Source organism: Gopherus evgoodei, chromosome 1 (assembly GCF_007399415.2).
Source record: "Gopherus evgoodei ecotype Sinaloan lineage chromosome 1, rGopEvg1_v1.p, whole genome shotgun sequence".
Lineage (NCBI taxonomy): Eukaryota > Metazoa > Chordata > Testudines > Testudinidae > Gopherus > Gopherus evgoodei.
In genome coordinates, this window is record NC_044322.1 from 358,547,631 (window position 1) to 358,564,755 (window position 17,125).

Genomic DNA, 17,125 nt, shown 5'->3' on the forward strand with positions numbered 1-17,125 from the left:
GCAGTGCCTTCTGAAGTCTGTCTTCCAACTCCCAGGAGGAATACATGAGGTCTTGAAGAGCATATGGGGTCTGACTTATTTTCTGGTTGTGTAGATTTCTTTTAAAGCAGTACTTCCTAATATGCAGCCCTCATCTTCCTTTGTTTAATCTCATTCACAGGCAGGGACCATATAATTTTGAGTACCAACATTAATCGTTGTCCTGCAGCCTTGGTGTTACCTGTGAAGGCTGTAATTTTCCTCCTTCTAGGCGTACACTCTGCGGCATTTATTGTTGTGCTCAAAATTCATCCTGTTTTTCTCCTCTTTCCGCAGTATTTGATTCTGAAACTCGAAAGACCTGCCATAGTCCAAAGTATAACCTTTGGTAAATATGAGAAGACTCATGTCTGCAATTTAAAGAAGTTTAAAATCTTTGGTGGAATGAATGAAGAAAACATGACAGACCTTTTATCCAGGTAAGAAATGATTTCAACAACTTGTAAATCATCCTAAATCAAAGACTGGACCACAGTCTTCTTCCCTCCCCTCTTTTCTCCCAAATGGCACTTGGTTAACAGTGCAAAAAGGCTGCTAGTGTAAGCCTGCTATTGCTCCTGTGGTCCCATGGGCAGATAACTGATGTGATATGGTCAGGCCAGGGAGCATACATGTCAAAATTTAGCTCTGGGAAACCTTCCCTACTTTGTTCTAACCACAAACGATTTGTGGAGGGTGAACTCTTGGAGGTTTTGAAGAGCCAGGGCTTAATGCTTGTGGGCTGAGATTCCTTTCTTCTGCATACCTGAGACTTGCACCTAAATTTGAGCTACAGTTGTGGAAAACTTTTAATAGCTCTTTAGGAGTTCTGTAGTAAGTGTTCTCGATTGCATATGTACAGAAACTCGTTGTAATAGTACAGGTCTGAACTACTCAGCTGCTTTACCTTCATGTTGATTGATCTGTCAAAGGACAGAGTACAAAACTAATTTCTTCTTTGTCTTAAAACCATGTGATTTGGTAGTCCAGTGGTAGGTATTTTGTGGAAGGCAGCCTATTACCAGTTTTAGACTTATCGTAGATCTTAGAATAATTACTAATGTAAATTTGAGAAGCCCACCTAACAAGTTTCCTGCCTCCTAAAGAGACAGATAATGTTTAGATCACTCACTGTACTTCGAGTGCAGAGGAGCCATACAGCAAGAGCCCAGTGTTAATTGGAGGCCAGCAACAGGAAAGCCCAGTTATAGGGAGTGTGTTGCTAGTTTGTTGAAGTAGTCAGTATTCATTGGCTGCACTCCCTTGATCAAAGAATCAGACTAGTGCTGCCTTACCAAGTGAAACCATGTGGCATGAAGAACCTAGCATAGATATCCTGCAGGATCATGTTGTAGGATTTCAAAAGCATCTTCAAATTTGAGTTACCCCAATTTAGTAACTTTAAATTGCTATTGCTTAGTGCTTGAATTGTGGAGCAATTTGATGGGAAGAGGGAAGGTTTGAAATAGGGAGGAAGGTATGCTAGTAGTTTGCTGGTATAGTTGAGCAGTCTTTCAATGTCATTTGACTTCTCAATTTGTCAGGAATTATTGCTTCATGTATAATTTTTGATAAAACTGGACTTTAGTATAGTTAAAATTTATTATGTATCTTGATACCTTGCATTTTACGTAGTACTTTTTCATCTGGAAATCACAGAGCACTTTTAAATCAATTAATACTCAGAATGCTCCTGTGAGGTAGGCAAGTATTGTCTATGGCTTACAAACGGGAAAGCTGAGTTGCAGAGAAGTGACTTTCCTAAAGTTACACTTTGAGTCAGCATAGATGGGAACAGAATCCATGTCTCCTGACTCCAGTTCCCTACTCATATCACTAGACATGCTACCTCCTTGGGAATTAAAGTGGCTGACAACAGTCCAGACACTGGTCCAGCATGCATACTTATGAATCAGTAGTAAAATGAAACCATCACCTTTCAGACATGATCTAGGTTGCATTTACTAGCTAGTTCTAAAATACAAGGTAAGATTTAGTAACTTTATTTATTTTTTCCACAGTGGCTTAAAGAATGATTATAACAAAGAAACATTCACCTTGAAGCATAAAATTGATGAACAGATGTTCCCCTGTCGATTCATTAAGATAGGTAAATGCATTTTTTCAGCATTCTGAGTAGAAAGTAATCTCTTCTTATACTTGTGCCAGTCTTGGCACTTGTGACTATGCTGTACTCAGGCAAAATATCCAAAATAGTTGTTCCATTTCATGACCTTAGACTGGTTAGACTAGAACACAGTGAAGCCTTGTAACCAAGGAGTAATAGCGTAATATTTTAAATCCTATGGACTGCAAGCAAAGTAGAATACAAATGTAAAGAAATGTAATCATATAGCCAAGTAATATTGCTGGGGATGCTGCTTACTGTCCTATTATGAATGACAGTACAGAGCTTTAAAAAAAAAATTCAAGTAGTTTACTGCTGATAAAAAGTTCAGCATTGACAGCCTTCAAGGTTGAAAAGAGTTGAATTCTTCTATTCCTAAAACAGATACAGCATTGTTAGCAGGAACAGAAGCTTCCCTTGCCCCTTCCATAACACTTAGACCCACCCTGACTAAAGAGACAATATCTGGGGGAAACAGCAGGTCAGTCCTCATGATGTACTGAGTCATTGGTCTTTCTGTCAACAGGTGTATCAATTAGGGCCACTTGTGTTTGATGGTTTTTGTGATATGAGCATTTGTCCGCTGAGAACTGGACCGAGTCATTTCCTCATTTCACCTGGCCCACCAAGCACAATAACACTTGGTCACTGTTCTTCTTTGCTGCGTTTCAACAAGTGACCTAGAGGTGAAAGATTCCAATTTATGAATTAGCTGAGCTATCTGGTCCCTTAGTGTATGTCTACACTGCAATTTAAAAAAACTCATGGCACTGAGTCTCAGATCTCAGATTGGTTGAGTCTGGCTCACAGGGCTTGGGCTGTGGGGATATAAAATTGCAGTTTCGATGTTGGGGCTTGGGCTGGAGTCGGGGCTCTGAGACTCTTCTCTCTCATGGGATCTCAGAGAATCTGGGCTTCAGCCTGAGCCCAAATGTTTACATAGCCAGTATATAGTCCCGTGAGCCTAATAATGGCGATCGGCAGCACAGCCACAGCTGGCCTCCGGTCTTATATTGTGGCATTAGACATATCCTCAGGTCAAGAAATAGATAAGTTTATGGAGGATATTCCATCAATGGCTATTAGCCAGGATGGGCAGGGATGGTGTCCCTAACCTCTGTTTGCCAGAAGCCGGGAATGGGTGACAGGGGATGGATCACTTGAAGATTACCTGTTCTGTTCATTCCCTCTGGGATACCTGACATTGACCACTGTCGATACTGGGCTAGATGGACCTTTGATCTGACCCAGTATGGCCATTCTGATGTTCTTATTTGCTTTGCTGTAGTGACTATTCTTTGAAAGGAAAACAGCAAGGACATACTTGCAGAACAGTGGAGGAATGAGGCAGGTTATTAATACAACTCACAACATACGAATTATGTAGCTTGAGTATCTTGAGGTCCTGTTTTTATCTTACCTCGCTCACCTAGACTTGGCTGAGACTGACTGACTGAGGCTCCTCTTGGAAGCCATTCTCTCTGTCACTCATACCTCTGCTGTAGAGTTTTATAAAGATGTTGTCTCCATTGTGTGCCAGCACCTAGGGAAGTGAGAACTTAGGCCCAAGAATTTAATCTGTGATTTTTTTGATAACCAGAAGCCCTAATACACTTGCACACTTTTATGGGATTTTTTTTGTTTGTTTACTACTGCCCCGACCTCCCCCCAATGATCTTCTTGGGCATATAATCTGCAAAATTTGGCTCTGAGGTACTTCATGACAGAAGAGCAAGGTAATGCAGCAATTGTGCTGCTTTACCGAGTATAGCATATGTGAACGTATTAGCAAAGTTGTATTGCCCTTAAACATGCTGAGGCCTATTTATTTTGTCACAGGATAAAAATGTTACTTTTCATATGTTGTGATGCAAGGTGAAAAAAGTAATGCCAGTAACTTTTTGGTCATTTTTTGAGCTACTGGAGCATTAAATGTATGCTGCTTTACCATTCAGAAAATGGTTCAGATGCTTTTTGAGCTCAAATTACAAATGGCAGTTTTAAAATTAAACACTTGATATACATAATTGCAAGCTAATTCTGAATGTGTGCTTTTCTGTGGATTGAAAGAAACCATTTGATAGGTTATGAATATCTAACAGTTTGTGTGGAATGTGTGTACTTCATTAATTTATGCATGTGCCAGAGAGAGGGGTTTGGGAATGCCCACAAGTGAATATTATTCCCAGCATTTTTCATAGATCAGGTGCAGGATGATTTGACATTACTCCTGGGGGAATTCTGCACCACTGCGCACACGCAGAATTCGTTATGTCCTGCAGAATTATTTCCCCTGCAGAAAACACATTTTTCCCAAGAAGTGCTGCAGTTCTGCCTTTTGCCTACCGGAGGCTGCTGTGGCACCAGAACAGCTAATGGCATGAATGCAGCTGGCTGTTCTGGTGCCACAGTGGCCTCTGATGCGCGAAAGGTGGAACTGCAGCACTTCTTGGGCACAGTGTATTTTCTTCGGGCCGGGGGTGAATTCAGTGCATGCACAATGGCGTAGGATTCCCCCAGGAGTAGAAGTTCATCACAGTACCCTGCCTGCGGAGCCAGGTTAGAACAAACAAAGTGGGGCACACAGGACTGCTGGCGGCAGGGGTGTCACGGATTAGGGTTCAGAATGGCTAGTGGGGGGAACAGACTAGGGTGTGGGCTTGGGCTGGTGGGGTAACAACATCGAGCCAGGGGCTGAATAGGAGTGGGGGTGCAAAGTCATATGGGGAGGGGGAAGGAGGGTTGCAGGGACATATGAAGATAGGGGGTGCGGGAAGAGGGGCAGGTGTGCCTGACTGAATGGGAGAGGCTTGGGGTCAGCAAGGGTCTTCATGGGGGAGGCTTCTGAACTCCCTAACAATCCTGCCTCCCCCCACCTGTTCCATACTTCTCCCACTCACACCCAACAAATTTCCAGGTTCACTCCAGGCTCCTTTCCTCTCCCACAGCTCCTCCATTACTCCTGGCTCCCCCAAGCCTTTGCACTGGTTTTGATGGGTGCAGGAAATACACTTCTGTATTGTAATTTGATTTAATTACTCAGAGTTCTGTACTAATATGCCTAGTAAGGAATCGATTTCTGAAAAAAATTTCAGAATCTTATTTTAATCTGTATTGTTACCGAGAAACTTGCTGAAAGATATTTTGAAATAAATTACCAAAATAATTGAAACCAGCATGATGATACAGGTCTGTCGCATCTTAACGCGCATTTACACATGCACGATTTCAGCTTTACGGTGGTCGCAAAAACAATAAAAAAAAAGAGTAAAATTAACAATTTAATACTGTTTCTGTTAGTGCGGGCGATTTCACCCCGCGTTCAACTCAGTGTAATTTTGACTGTATGTGGTTTCGCTTTCCGCGCTAACCGCAGAACGGAACCCCCGCGTAAGATGACAGACCTGTGTGTTTATAACAATATGCAGAATTTGCAGAATTTTAAAATATGTGGTGCAGAATTCCCACAGGCATAGGACATGCTAGTCAAAGAGCTTTGAGGTGTGCCTTGATACCAGATAGTGTTTCTTTTTCTAAAGAGTATGGTATTGCTCTGTCATTAACACTCAACATTTTACTTTTGCAACAATTCTCCGCTTTTCACCTTTTTCATTACCTTCGTGATATGTAACAATGACATAACAGAAGTGTGCATGGACCTGGGAATGAATGAACTGTGGAGTGTCAGAGGTCACTGCTGAAGTAACAGTGGCTGGATAATCTAGAATAGGGCTCGGCAACCTTTCAGAAGTGGTGTGCCGAGTCTTAATTTATTCACTAATTTAAGTTTTCGCGTGCCAGTATTACTTGTTAATGTTTTTAGAAGGTTTTTCTATATGTCTATAACATATAACTAAACTATTGTTGTATGTAAAGTAAATCAGGTTTTTAAAATGGTTTAAGAAGATTCATTTAAAATGCAGAGCCTCCCCAACCAGTGGCCAGGACCTGGGCAGCGTGAGTGCCACTGAAAATCGGCTCACGTGCTGCCTTCGGCACACATGCCATAGGTTGCCTACCCCTGACCTAGAAGAATAGGTCTGTGCGGTTCTGGACTTGTAAACAGATGCAGTAGGCAAAAACTAAGTTCAGTTAGGTCTGGTCTGTCTTTCGATGGAATATATCGGAGAGGGGAATGAGTGTTTGTTGGTTTTGTATGCCAGACGGTTAATTACTGGACTACTAGTGACTGCAAAAGCATAGCTAGAAGTCTTAGCATGAGAACAACCTTGCATATAATGCTTCTGAATACCAAAGCCCCTTCATCAGTTTCTTGCCGAAATGGATTCCTTACAAACGGAGAATCTTCACTTGTTATCCTTCTACATCGATTGATATGGGACTCTCCTTTCTAAGCTTTTTTTTTCTTTTTTTTTTTAGTAACTTAATTTCTTGATTCCTTTCTCTTTTGGGATGAATTTTTTTATGCTTTCTGCATGCCTGGAAGTAAATTTTGGTTGTGGAAAATTGAAGAAAGTCTACATAGCCACTTGGGAAAGATTAGGCATTTAAAAACAAGTGGCTTTTAGACTGAAACCTATTAAAATACTTTCTATTTTGTTTTATGCAGCATTGTTCATATAATAATGTGACATGAAAGTGTTTCTACTGTGAAAACGCTATTGTGAAATCTGTTATCTTTCATGCTTACAGATCAAATTTGCTCAGTTTACGAGTCAACTTTATTCTACTTGCTAGCCATGGTAATTTAACTTGGGATAGGAATGCTATGCCGTGTTCCTTGTGACATCACCAATAATCAAAATTCTGTAAGCCAAAATTTGCTCTTATATGAGCCTATTGGGTAAAATCCTGACATCAATGAAGTCACCCATTGTCATCAGTGGGATTGCACAAGTGTAAATTAGACCTAATTTGGCTCAGTGTTGGAATTTGGTTAGCAGTTCTATTAAACATGCCACAATAGACTCAAACTTCCGCTTCTGTAGTTGAATGAGCTCTGCAGAGTTAGCAGAAGGAAAACGGTGTGGGGAAGGAGCGGGGGGAACCCAACCAAAGCCCCAAATGCCTTATGTGTTTGTGTTCAACCATGGCTCCTAACTTGAAAGGGTAGACCGTTGAATAAGAAGGCAACTTTAAAAAACATCTATTAGAGTTGAGCTACACTTTTGTAATTCTGACTGCTTGACATTGTTGGGACTTCGTAGGCCATGCAACAGAGCAGTGGGACACATTTAACCCTTACAACAAAACTCTGTTTTGCTTGGTTGTTCATTGAAAGACTGGGCGTGGGTGAGGGAAGCAGCTTACTTGGATATTCCATATACCAGTAGAAAGCTCATATATTCATTTCTTATCTTAACACTTTCATTTCTGGCCCTTCTGCCTGCCTGCCTGGGTTTCAGGAAGGTTTGCTTGGGGAAGCTCTTCATTGAGGGGGTGTGAGGGTGTTGTGAGGATTGTGGTTATACTGAAAACTTATCAAGAGGAGTGTCTGACATACCAAATAACTGGCATGAGTTAATTAGCCGTACATGCCATAAGCTTTGGCATAATGGAATAGAACTATACTTGCTTTACTGTTGCTGCTCTGGTAAGTCTTTTATAAATAAGTTGGCTGTAATGTTATCTAAATTGTATCTTGTAGCATGTGTTTCTATATACAATAACTCTTCACTTAAAGTTGTTCCGGTTAACATTTCATTGTTACGTTGCTGATCAATTAGGGAACATGCTTGTTTAAAGTTGTGCAGTGCTCCCTTGTAAGGTTGTTTGGTAGCCACGTGCTTTGTCCACTGCTTGCAGAAAGAGCAGCCCGTTGGAGCTAGCTGGTGGGGGCTTGGAATCCAGGGTGCACTGGCAGACCCTCCTATCAGCTCCCTGCTCCCCTATGTTTCCTATGTGGCAGCCGCCCAGCAGGCTATCAATTGCTGGGCAGTTCAGCCGTCTCTCCCCCCACTGCTGTGTGCTGCTCCTGCCCTCTGCCTTGGAACTGCTCTCAATTTGCTAATCTACTTAAAAAAGGCAATGTACTTACAGTGGGGTCAGTGTACTTAAAGGGGTAATGTGCATCTCTTTCTCTCTCTCTCTCTCTCTCTCACACACAGGGTGTGTCTCCCAGTTTTCTCTTCCATGCTGTCTCCCCTCCCTCCATTTGTGCTGCCTTGTAGAGTGAGGCTACATTAACGTGCTAATCCTTGAGGGCTCAGCGGAGTGCTAGTTCATCTTTTAGCAGTAAGGCATTCCCTGGGAAATATCCCATCCTTGGACTCACTCCAGCACCTCAACCAAGCTTCACAATCATCATTGCTGTGTACAGTATTAAATTCATTTAAAACTTATACTGACTCTGTGTGTGTGTGTGTGTGTGTGTACATATAAAATATAGTCCTTTTATCTGGTGAAAAAAAATCCCTGAAACCTTAATTCTTACAGGGAAATTGGATTCGCTTAACATCATTTCGCTTAAAGTAGCATTTTTCAGGAACATAACTACAGCATTATGTGAGGAGTTACTGTACATGTATGTTGTGTGGCCAAGTACCATAATGTCAGCCTGCAACTCTATAGTTGAGGTTGCTGTAGATAATTTAAGATTACGTTTGAAATAAATGAACTCAGACTTCAATCACGTTTCCCCAGTCATAATATTTTGGATGATGTTTTCATTTCCATCCTCTATCACATGCTCCCTCAGTAGGCTTGTTCTTACATCATTTTATGAAAACAAAAGCACTTTAGTGCCACTTGAAATACCTGTATGTCTTGTAAGTGCCCTAAATATCTTCACTGCTTTTGATCTTGTTAAGTGTGGTCAGTTGTTTGGCTGCGAGCATGTTCTCTCCGTGTGCTGTTGCAGCTCTGTGCAGACAGTTGGCACAGCAGACCTTGAGCGAACCACCCAATGACCACAAGAGTTGTTAAAGTGCGAAAACATCCAGCCAGGTTTGTCGACGAAGTACGATAATAGCACCTGGCAGACTCTACGAGGATACTAAGACGTGTATGTGTGATAATGGATGCAGCTCAATCCATGATGGGACTTTCCACTACTCCCTTGGCTGACCACAGATACTCCCTCTGAGATGGATCTTTATACCTTGATATAAACAAGTTATGTACTGTCATGCTAACCTTATCTTCTAGGAGGGGTCAGTGTGTTTCTGTTATCCTTGGGGAATGTTCTTGTACCATCCTTGATATCTGGATGTTCTGGTACCACTTGATATAGGATGTGTCTGCATGAGTACTCTGTACTTAGCACTTCTTAGGATGTTTCTTTTTGCAGCATCAGCTCTGTTCTTGCCAGATTCTGTGAGCAGGTTCTGCCTCATACCAGGCCTCTAAGACAAGGGCTTATGCCTCAGGCTCTATTCCTATTACAAAAAGTATATTGATTTCTGCTCTGCACCAGTTTTTTGTTACTATGTAGCAGTGATTCATTTGATCTAAACTGTTTACATGTTCAGTACTGATTGCTGTAGTACTTGCAACAAAATATGCTGAGAATCTTTAAGCAGATAGCTGTTCTGACGGTTTTTACCGTGGCTAGTATGAGCCAAAGATAACTAAAACTCTACTCCCAAAGGGATGGGAGTGCCTAGCACAGTGGTCCCCAACCTTTTTCGTTTGGTGGGCGCCAGACGAGCCACGGAGAACCGTGGCGGCGGACAAGCATCCGCCAAAATTCTGCCAAGTGGCAATGTCAATAGGTGGTGCCGCCGACAAGAGCGGTCATCCAGAGGCGTCACCTCCGAAATACTGTCGAAAATCGGCGGCATTTCAGCGGCGCTACCGCTGAATGGCGCAGCTTGTTGGCGGCATTTTGGCGGATGCTCGTCCACTGGCCAGTATCCGGGCGCACTTAGACGCCCCAGCGGGTGCCATGGCACCTGAGGGCGCTGCATTGGAGATCCCTGGCCTAGCATAATCCAGTACAGAACATACACATAACAGGGCATGGCCACTGCGGCGAGAATACCCTTACAGAACACATCTTTGGACTTCATTTTTACAGGGGCTACTTCTCAAATACGTGGGAAGGTTTTACAGGCTTGAAGGGCAACACAGAAGAAGATATGTAATCTGGGGTGGGTGAAGGAGACAAAGGGAACTGTTGGGAAAAGAACTTTAGATGGGGCGTAGGTATTAACTTCCTCCTCCTCCTCCTCCTCCTCCAGATCCTTCCTCAAAACTAGCTACTTTGTTGCTTTTGCAAATATTACAAATAAAATAAATTTACAAGAAGACTAGCTCAGTACATAACAAAAACAGGGTTACCCCCATGACCATATTTTGTGTGAATCTCACTGCTCTTTCAAACTGCATCCCACCGTCTGTCTCTCCTTATGTCAGTCTAATTTAAATAGTTGCTACCCCAGCCATATGACACTTTATCTGAAATGCTATGCACATCTCTAGGAGCTGTATAAATGAGAGGGCAGAAAACTGTGAAAGTGAAGATGAAAAGCTTGCCCTTAATGTAGAAGAGTGGGAACCAGGGCGAGATTCAAGACTGAGGAGATGTGCTTAAAGTGATGGAGAAGGAATCCTAAAATGTCCTATGTATTAGAGTTAAAGGGCAGGTTATCTAGCCATCAATTGATACTTTTTTTCTCTCTACTCTCATCATTGGAGCAACTGTAAAATATCTGATGAAATTTTTCTTGGGCTTTGTAGCCCCTGCAGGGCGTCTGTCATCTTCCCTTTCATATGTGGTATAACTTCTGTTTTAATGCTACTTGTTTTTAAATACTTGTGAAATAGAATGATGCTGCGTAATGGAACTCTGATAGTAAAAACACCACTGCTCACCTCTTTTCTGTTTTATTTGTGAACAAATGTAAGACCTTGTTGAATGTTTAATGAGAGGTATTGAGCTGTTTGTGGTCTTGCATCCTTGTGGTATTCATGGTTCACATTTCTGAAGTACCTGTCACCTTAATATCTGGACATGTACATAAATGATAAGAATGATCTCTAAATGGGATTTTAGCTGTCCAACCTGAACCTCCATTTCATGGCCTCTCAGGGTATGATTCCAAGTAAAGTGGGGTGAGGTGTAAAAAGCAACGAGTCCTGTGGCACCTTAAAGACTAACTAAAGTGGGGTGAGGCGGGGAACCTGCTATTCCATTAAAACACCTGTGTAAGGAGAAGTCTTTTTCCTGGGTCCGGTGTTAAACCTGGACTGTTAAATCTTTGCTGGAAGCCAGGTCCGGAGTTGGGGCTCTCCATTGAGAAGTTCTGTCTCGGTCCATGTGAGGTGTACCTTGTGCTCTGACAGCTTTCCAACCATCAGCTCATGTTTCAGTGTGAGGGACAAGTGGCAACTGTTGAGATAGATGGGCCACAGCCCCTTAATCATTTAGCAAATGATTGTTAATACCTTGAATTGGGCTTGGAACTGGGTAGGTAACTAGTTCTGAGTGTGATGCTCAGGGGTGGAATGTTCTTGATGCTCTTCCTTGCGTAGAGAGGTTTCTGAATGGTATGCTAGTTCTAACATTTTCAGGTCTTCATAGCTCTTACTTGATTTTCCTCTCTTTCCAAGCTTTTTGGGGGCTGGGGTGGATAGACGGATAGAACCAATAGCACTTAATAGCTTTTCGGTTATTTATTTTGTTTTATAGCCTCTAAAATTGTAGTGTGAGGGACAATGCTTTTTCTTGTAGAGAAGAAACTAAATGAAAACAATCATATTAAACTTTTATTAACCTTTAATTTTTTTTACATGCAAATCTGTGTGAGAGAGAGAATTTGATAAATTGCTATGTAAGCTCTTGGATTAAATCCACTTCTAATCAAGAGAAGAATGTTAGTAGTGGTTGCTGATGAGCAGGACCTGTTACTAAAGTCCTCTGTTCAAAGGACAAATATAGTTAAGGCAGCAGGAGCATAACTTTCACCTGCACTGTGCATTAGTCCTGACCTGAAAAGATCACCTCATATCTACAGGGGGCTTCTGCTCTCCAGGGCCTGTTCAATCCTTTTTGCCTCATATGTGTTAACCATCACCAAGCAGTATCTTTGTTGGGTTTCTCTGGATGTGACAGCTCTCCACTAGGAATTGGACTGAGAGTAACTCTTGGAACTCTGAAAGGCCATCAGATGGTGGGTCACTTTCCAAACTGATGAATTTGAACAGATGACCTGAAGGCTTATGTCAGACAGACATGTTACAAATTCCATAAATTATCAGATCGCAAGTATAGTTTGATACTGCTATAGTATGCCCCACTCAGAGTAGGAGATGGAGTAGGGTGCAGGTTCTAGTGCTGCATTAGGGAGCAACTACTGTGTAATATCTTCTCAGTTTGGATTTTTGTTAGGTTTTTAACTTTCAAAGTATCTGAACATTGTGGTGGGAGGACTGTACTCTATGAAGTGATTTAGGGTTTTATCTGCATGTTTAGCAAAGAGTGGAAGAAGCCATCCCAACAGTCTAGATTTGTTTTTCCGTGTCTTCCAAATTTTACAAATTGTTCTTTATGGGAATGTTTATTTTTCAAAATAAAATAGGAATAATACATATCCTGCAGGCACAGCATTTGGCAAATCAAAGATTAAGAGCCAGGCGGTGTAGTGAGGAGAACAGTTTTTAATAGGTTTCAGAGTGGTAGCCATGTTAGTCTGTATCAGCAAAAATGACGAGGGGTCCTTGTGTTCCAGTTAGTCTCTAAGATGCCACAGGGACTCCTTGTAGTTTTTAATAGGGCATCTTTGGTAATGAAAATAGTCAAAAACAGTGGACTGGAGGCATGTATAAAAATCTTGAACTTTGTGTTGTAGAATTTGGTGTTCTGTAACACTTTCCATACTACTGGTGTCACGGATTAGCATTTGAACATCATATGCAAATGTTGCAGCAAAATTCTTTTCCTTTGCAATAGCTAGGAAAAGCACTTGCACACTAAGACATGTTCAATTGAGGGACATAAAGGTATCCAGGACTCTGGAGGTATCTGTTATAACATTTCTTCCCAGATCTGGACCTTAGCGTCCAAAATATGGGTGTTAGCATGAAAACCTCCAAGCTTAGTTACCAGCTTGGACCTGGTATCGCTGCCACCAGCTAGGAATTATACAGTGCCTAGCTCACTGTGGTCTCCCCAAAACCTTCCCTGGGGGACCCCCAGATTCAGATGCCTTGAGTCTTACAACAAAGGGAAATAACCCCCTCCCCTTGTTTCCTTGTTACCTCCTCCCAGGCTCCCCTCCCTGGACGACCCTAGGAGATTTCCTGCTTCCAGTCCTTGAAACACAAGTACCGAGAGATCTAATCTCTCTTCCCTCTCACCCAGAGGATATGCAAAGTCAGGCTTAGTAAATCTAACACAAAGAGATTTTCCCCCTGACTTCTTCCTCCCACTAATTCCCTGGTGAGCGGCAGACTTAATTCCCTGGAGTCCCCACTAAAGAAAAAACTCCAACAGGTCTTAAAAAGAAAGCTTTATATAAAAAAGAAAGAAAAAGACATTAAAAATAGTCTCTGTATTAAGGTGACAATATACAGGTTCAATTGCTTAAGGAAAAAAGTGAATAAACAGCCTTATCCAAAAAGAATACAATTTAAAACGTTTCAGCAATTACACACATGTAAATGCAAAAGAAAACAATATAAACCTATTGTTTTCCTATTCTTGTACTTACAACTTGGAATTAGAAGATTAGAAAGCCTGGAGATAGAAAAATCACTCTGAGACGAGAGGGTCACTGAACTAAGACAAAGAACTCACACCCAAAACTTCCCTCCACCCAGATTTGAATAAGTCTTGTTTCCTGATTGGTCCTCTGGTCAGGTGTTTCAGGTTACTGTTGTTACCCCTTTACAGGTAAAAGAACATTAACCCTTAGCTATCTGTTTATGACAGTATCCTCTCTTTATGTTTCAGAAAATGTCCTAATTTAGTTTAGTATCAGACGGGTAATCGTGTTAGTCTGGATCTGTAAAAAGTGAGAGTCCTGTGGCATCTTTTATAGACGAACAGATGTATTGGAGCGTAAGCTTTTGTGAGTGAATACTCAGTTCGTCAGATGCATGTAGTGGAAATTTCCAGAGGCAGGAAATTTGACGCCATCAGCTCAGGATTAAACAAAGACTATGAGTGGCTAGCCAATTGCAAAAGCAGTTTCTCCTCCCTTGGTGTTCACACCTCAACTGCTAGAAGAGGGCCACATCCTCCCTGATTGAACTAACCTCGTTATCTCTAGACTGATTCTTGCCTGCATATTTATACCTGCCTCTGGAAATTTCCACTACATGCATCTGACGAAGTGAGTATTCACCCATGAAAGCTTATGCCTCAATACATCTGTTGGCCTATTAGGTGCCACAGGACTCTTTGTCGCTAATTTAATCTGAGACTTTGTAAGTGAAGAGAGAAGGTTTCAGTGAAGTGAATAATAGGAATGGGGAAAGAGAGAGTGGAATAGAAATCAGAACCTGCTGAGGACCCTCTGAATTTCCTTAGAATCTATGAAGTAATAATCTTCTGTGTCCATTCCTAGAATCTTGGGTACAATTTTTATTTGGAAAGTTCTGAAAGGACATAGTAAAATCTAGGCATTGTGTATTTAAGTAGGTGCTTTGCATCCAGTTTTTTTGTTTTTTCACACTGCACCCATCATTTGTTTCTGTCACATACAAATATTTTAAATCAGCCTGCAACTGCTAGGCAGTCAGTGAGACAAATCTACTGCTCTCTCGTGAGATCCGTCTGGACTGGGGCCAGGACTTCCTTAGTCCAGCAAACCCACTGCCTTATTCTATGGGGCCCCACAGTTTGGAGACTAATAGGGGTGGTGTGGTGTGGTGTGAATACTGAAGTACGCTGCATTTAAATTCCTCTATGTGGATGCTGTTGTGAGGGAATTAAAAGAAGGTTCCTAGTTCGCGTTACACATGTCCTAAAGTAAATTGAGGAATCGTTTAATTTGTGCCTGCAGTGTCCCACATGGGAGTTCTACTCAGCACTTTGCTGCGCACTGCAATTCGTACCTTTGATGTCTGAGCAGTAGTGCAATGTAGACATAGCCCAGGAGCCTAAACCATCTTTTGTCATGTCCTGAAAGACAGTCAGCAAGGAGTGTATTAATTTTGGCAAGGACATTTTCTCTCCCCTCCCCGCGCTTGAGAGGTTCCCTTTTCCTGGAATCACTTTCATCCCTCTCCTTTGTTTGGCAATTGTTCCCTTTCATGCAGTGATTTTTTTTGTTTTGTTTTGTTTTTTTGTGAGAGCTATTTGCTATGGTATCAGGTACTTTTGGTTCTGGTGTTCCTTTGGAATGGATTGGCTATTATTTTGTTTACAATGCATTTCCTCCCCCTCCCTTTGAAATGGGACAAAACATTGAATTTTTGTGTGGAATAATCTCGATTTGGAAATGGTGGTGTTTTGCTTTTGAAATTTTAAATTGAAACAAAACATTTTGATATTCTTGAATTGGAATGTTTAATGTCCGTTTATTTAACTGACCCAAAATGTATCACTTTGAGTCAATTCAACATTAAAAATCATTTCCCTATAGTTTTGCATTGTCTCATAGGAGTTGTAGAGCAGGTACCTGATGCCCTCTTTCCCCTGTGGACTAGACTTCTTGCCCAGACTACAGCTTCTGTGTTACTTCCATGTGTGACTTCCATGATGCACTACACAGTGTGGTCAGGGGAGATCATGTTGCATCATCAGATGTAGTGTGGCCTCCGCCTGCTTCATAGGGGGCATGGGGCATCTGAATTACAACTTCTATCATGCAACGTGGCAGTATAGGAAGATGCAGTTCAGCAAACCAAAATAGTTTTACTTGTCAAACTGCCAAAATTAAACATCTTGTTTCAGTTTTTCCCAGAGGAGAACTGAAGAAGAACCAGTCAAATTTCCAGAAAATACATTTTCTGTCAATGATTTTGGACAGAAAATTCCCAGCAAACCCTTAACCTTAGTATATTGTGTTGACTTGGTATATTTGGCTTCCTGTATGGAGCTTGTGTATCTAGCAATAAGCACTTTTTAAAACTAAGCTATTTAGAAGAGGAAGTGAAGTCTCAGTTTAAACTACAGATATTTAGTTGTGCAATTGTAACTATCAATGGGAATTTGGCTAGGACATCAGTGTCAATATCCTTAAGAGTGCAGTAACAGACACTTTTTTTTTTTTTTTTTTTTTTTTTTAAATTACCACCAGTGGTAAGAGGATATTAAGATTGTAACTGGAAAAATAAAATGATACCTTTATTCACTAGTATGATCAGTTGGGATGGAGTTTCTGTACCTCTTGTATCTCTCCATAGTTTCAGGTCTATGCTGCAACTTCAGTGTAGACTCCTCAGTCTTGGCTTGTGTTGTATAGTTAACATAGCTAAATGCTATAGATCTACAGCATTACACTTTATTCATATTAGATCTGCCTACAGACCGGCTGTTAAAGTTTTGCACTGAATTTTGGCATCCTTTGCTATTCCTGAGAGAGAACATGTCATTTTTTCCTTAGTGTAACATTTTAATAGCTGTTTTCACTTTTAAAGGGATATTGTCAAATAGTTTAAGCCCAAAGCTATCTTATTGTACCTCTAAAATTAAGGAGGACGTTTCCATGTTCCATAACTGTTTGTGTTGTGCTTCACGTTTTCTAAATGCATGTACTATTTATTCCTTAACCTTCATTAGCAGGTCTCTACTGCTGTGGGCTTGAGCATAGTGTACTTTGGGGAAAATTTTGCACCAAACATTTTAAATGTCTGAGTACAATATTTTAAAATTCTTCATATTCTGTATGTCAAAATAACACAATATAATCACTCCATTCATTATTTTGGTAATTTATTTCAAATACCTGTAAAGCACATCACTTTTTTCCTCCCAAGCTTCCGGGACAATGTTGCAATCATGTAAAGTTAAAAATAACCAACCTGATATCCTCTTCCTTAACCAGGGATGGGTTTCTACTGTTGGCAAAAATGCAATAAACCACACACTTTAAATATCACGTACTGCCCTCAGTTTGCCCATGTAATGTC

The 17,125-nt window shown here is 41.2% G+C and overlaps 1 protein-coding gene across 2 annotated transcripts in view; it reads left to right on the forward strand.

Moving 5' to 3' along the window:
* Positions 1–17,125, forward strand: part of MKLN1 (muskelin 1) — a 192,301-nt gene that overhangs the window by 44,076 nt on the left and 131,100 nt on the right. For both annotated transcript variants that reach the window (XM_030574364.1, XM_030574455.1), the window contains 2 exons: positions 316–458; positions 2,040–2,128. In XM_030574364.1, coding sequence (XP_030430224.1) covers positions 316–458; positions 2,040–2,128 — 232 coding nt within the window. The remainder of the gene's footprint in view (positions 1–315; positions 459–2,039; positions 2,129–17,125) is intronic.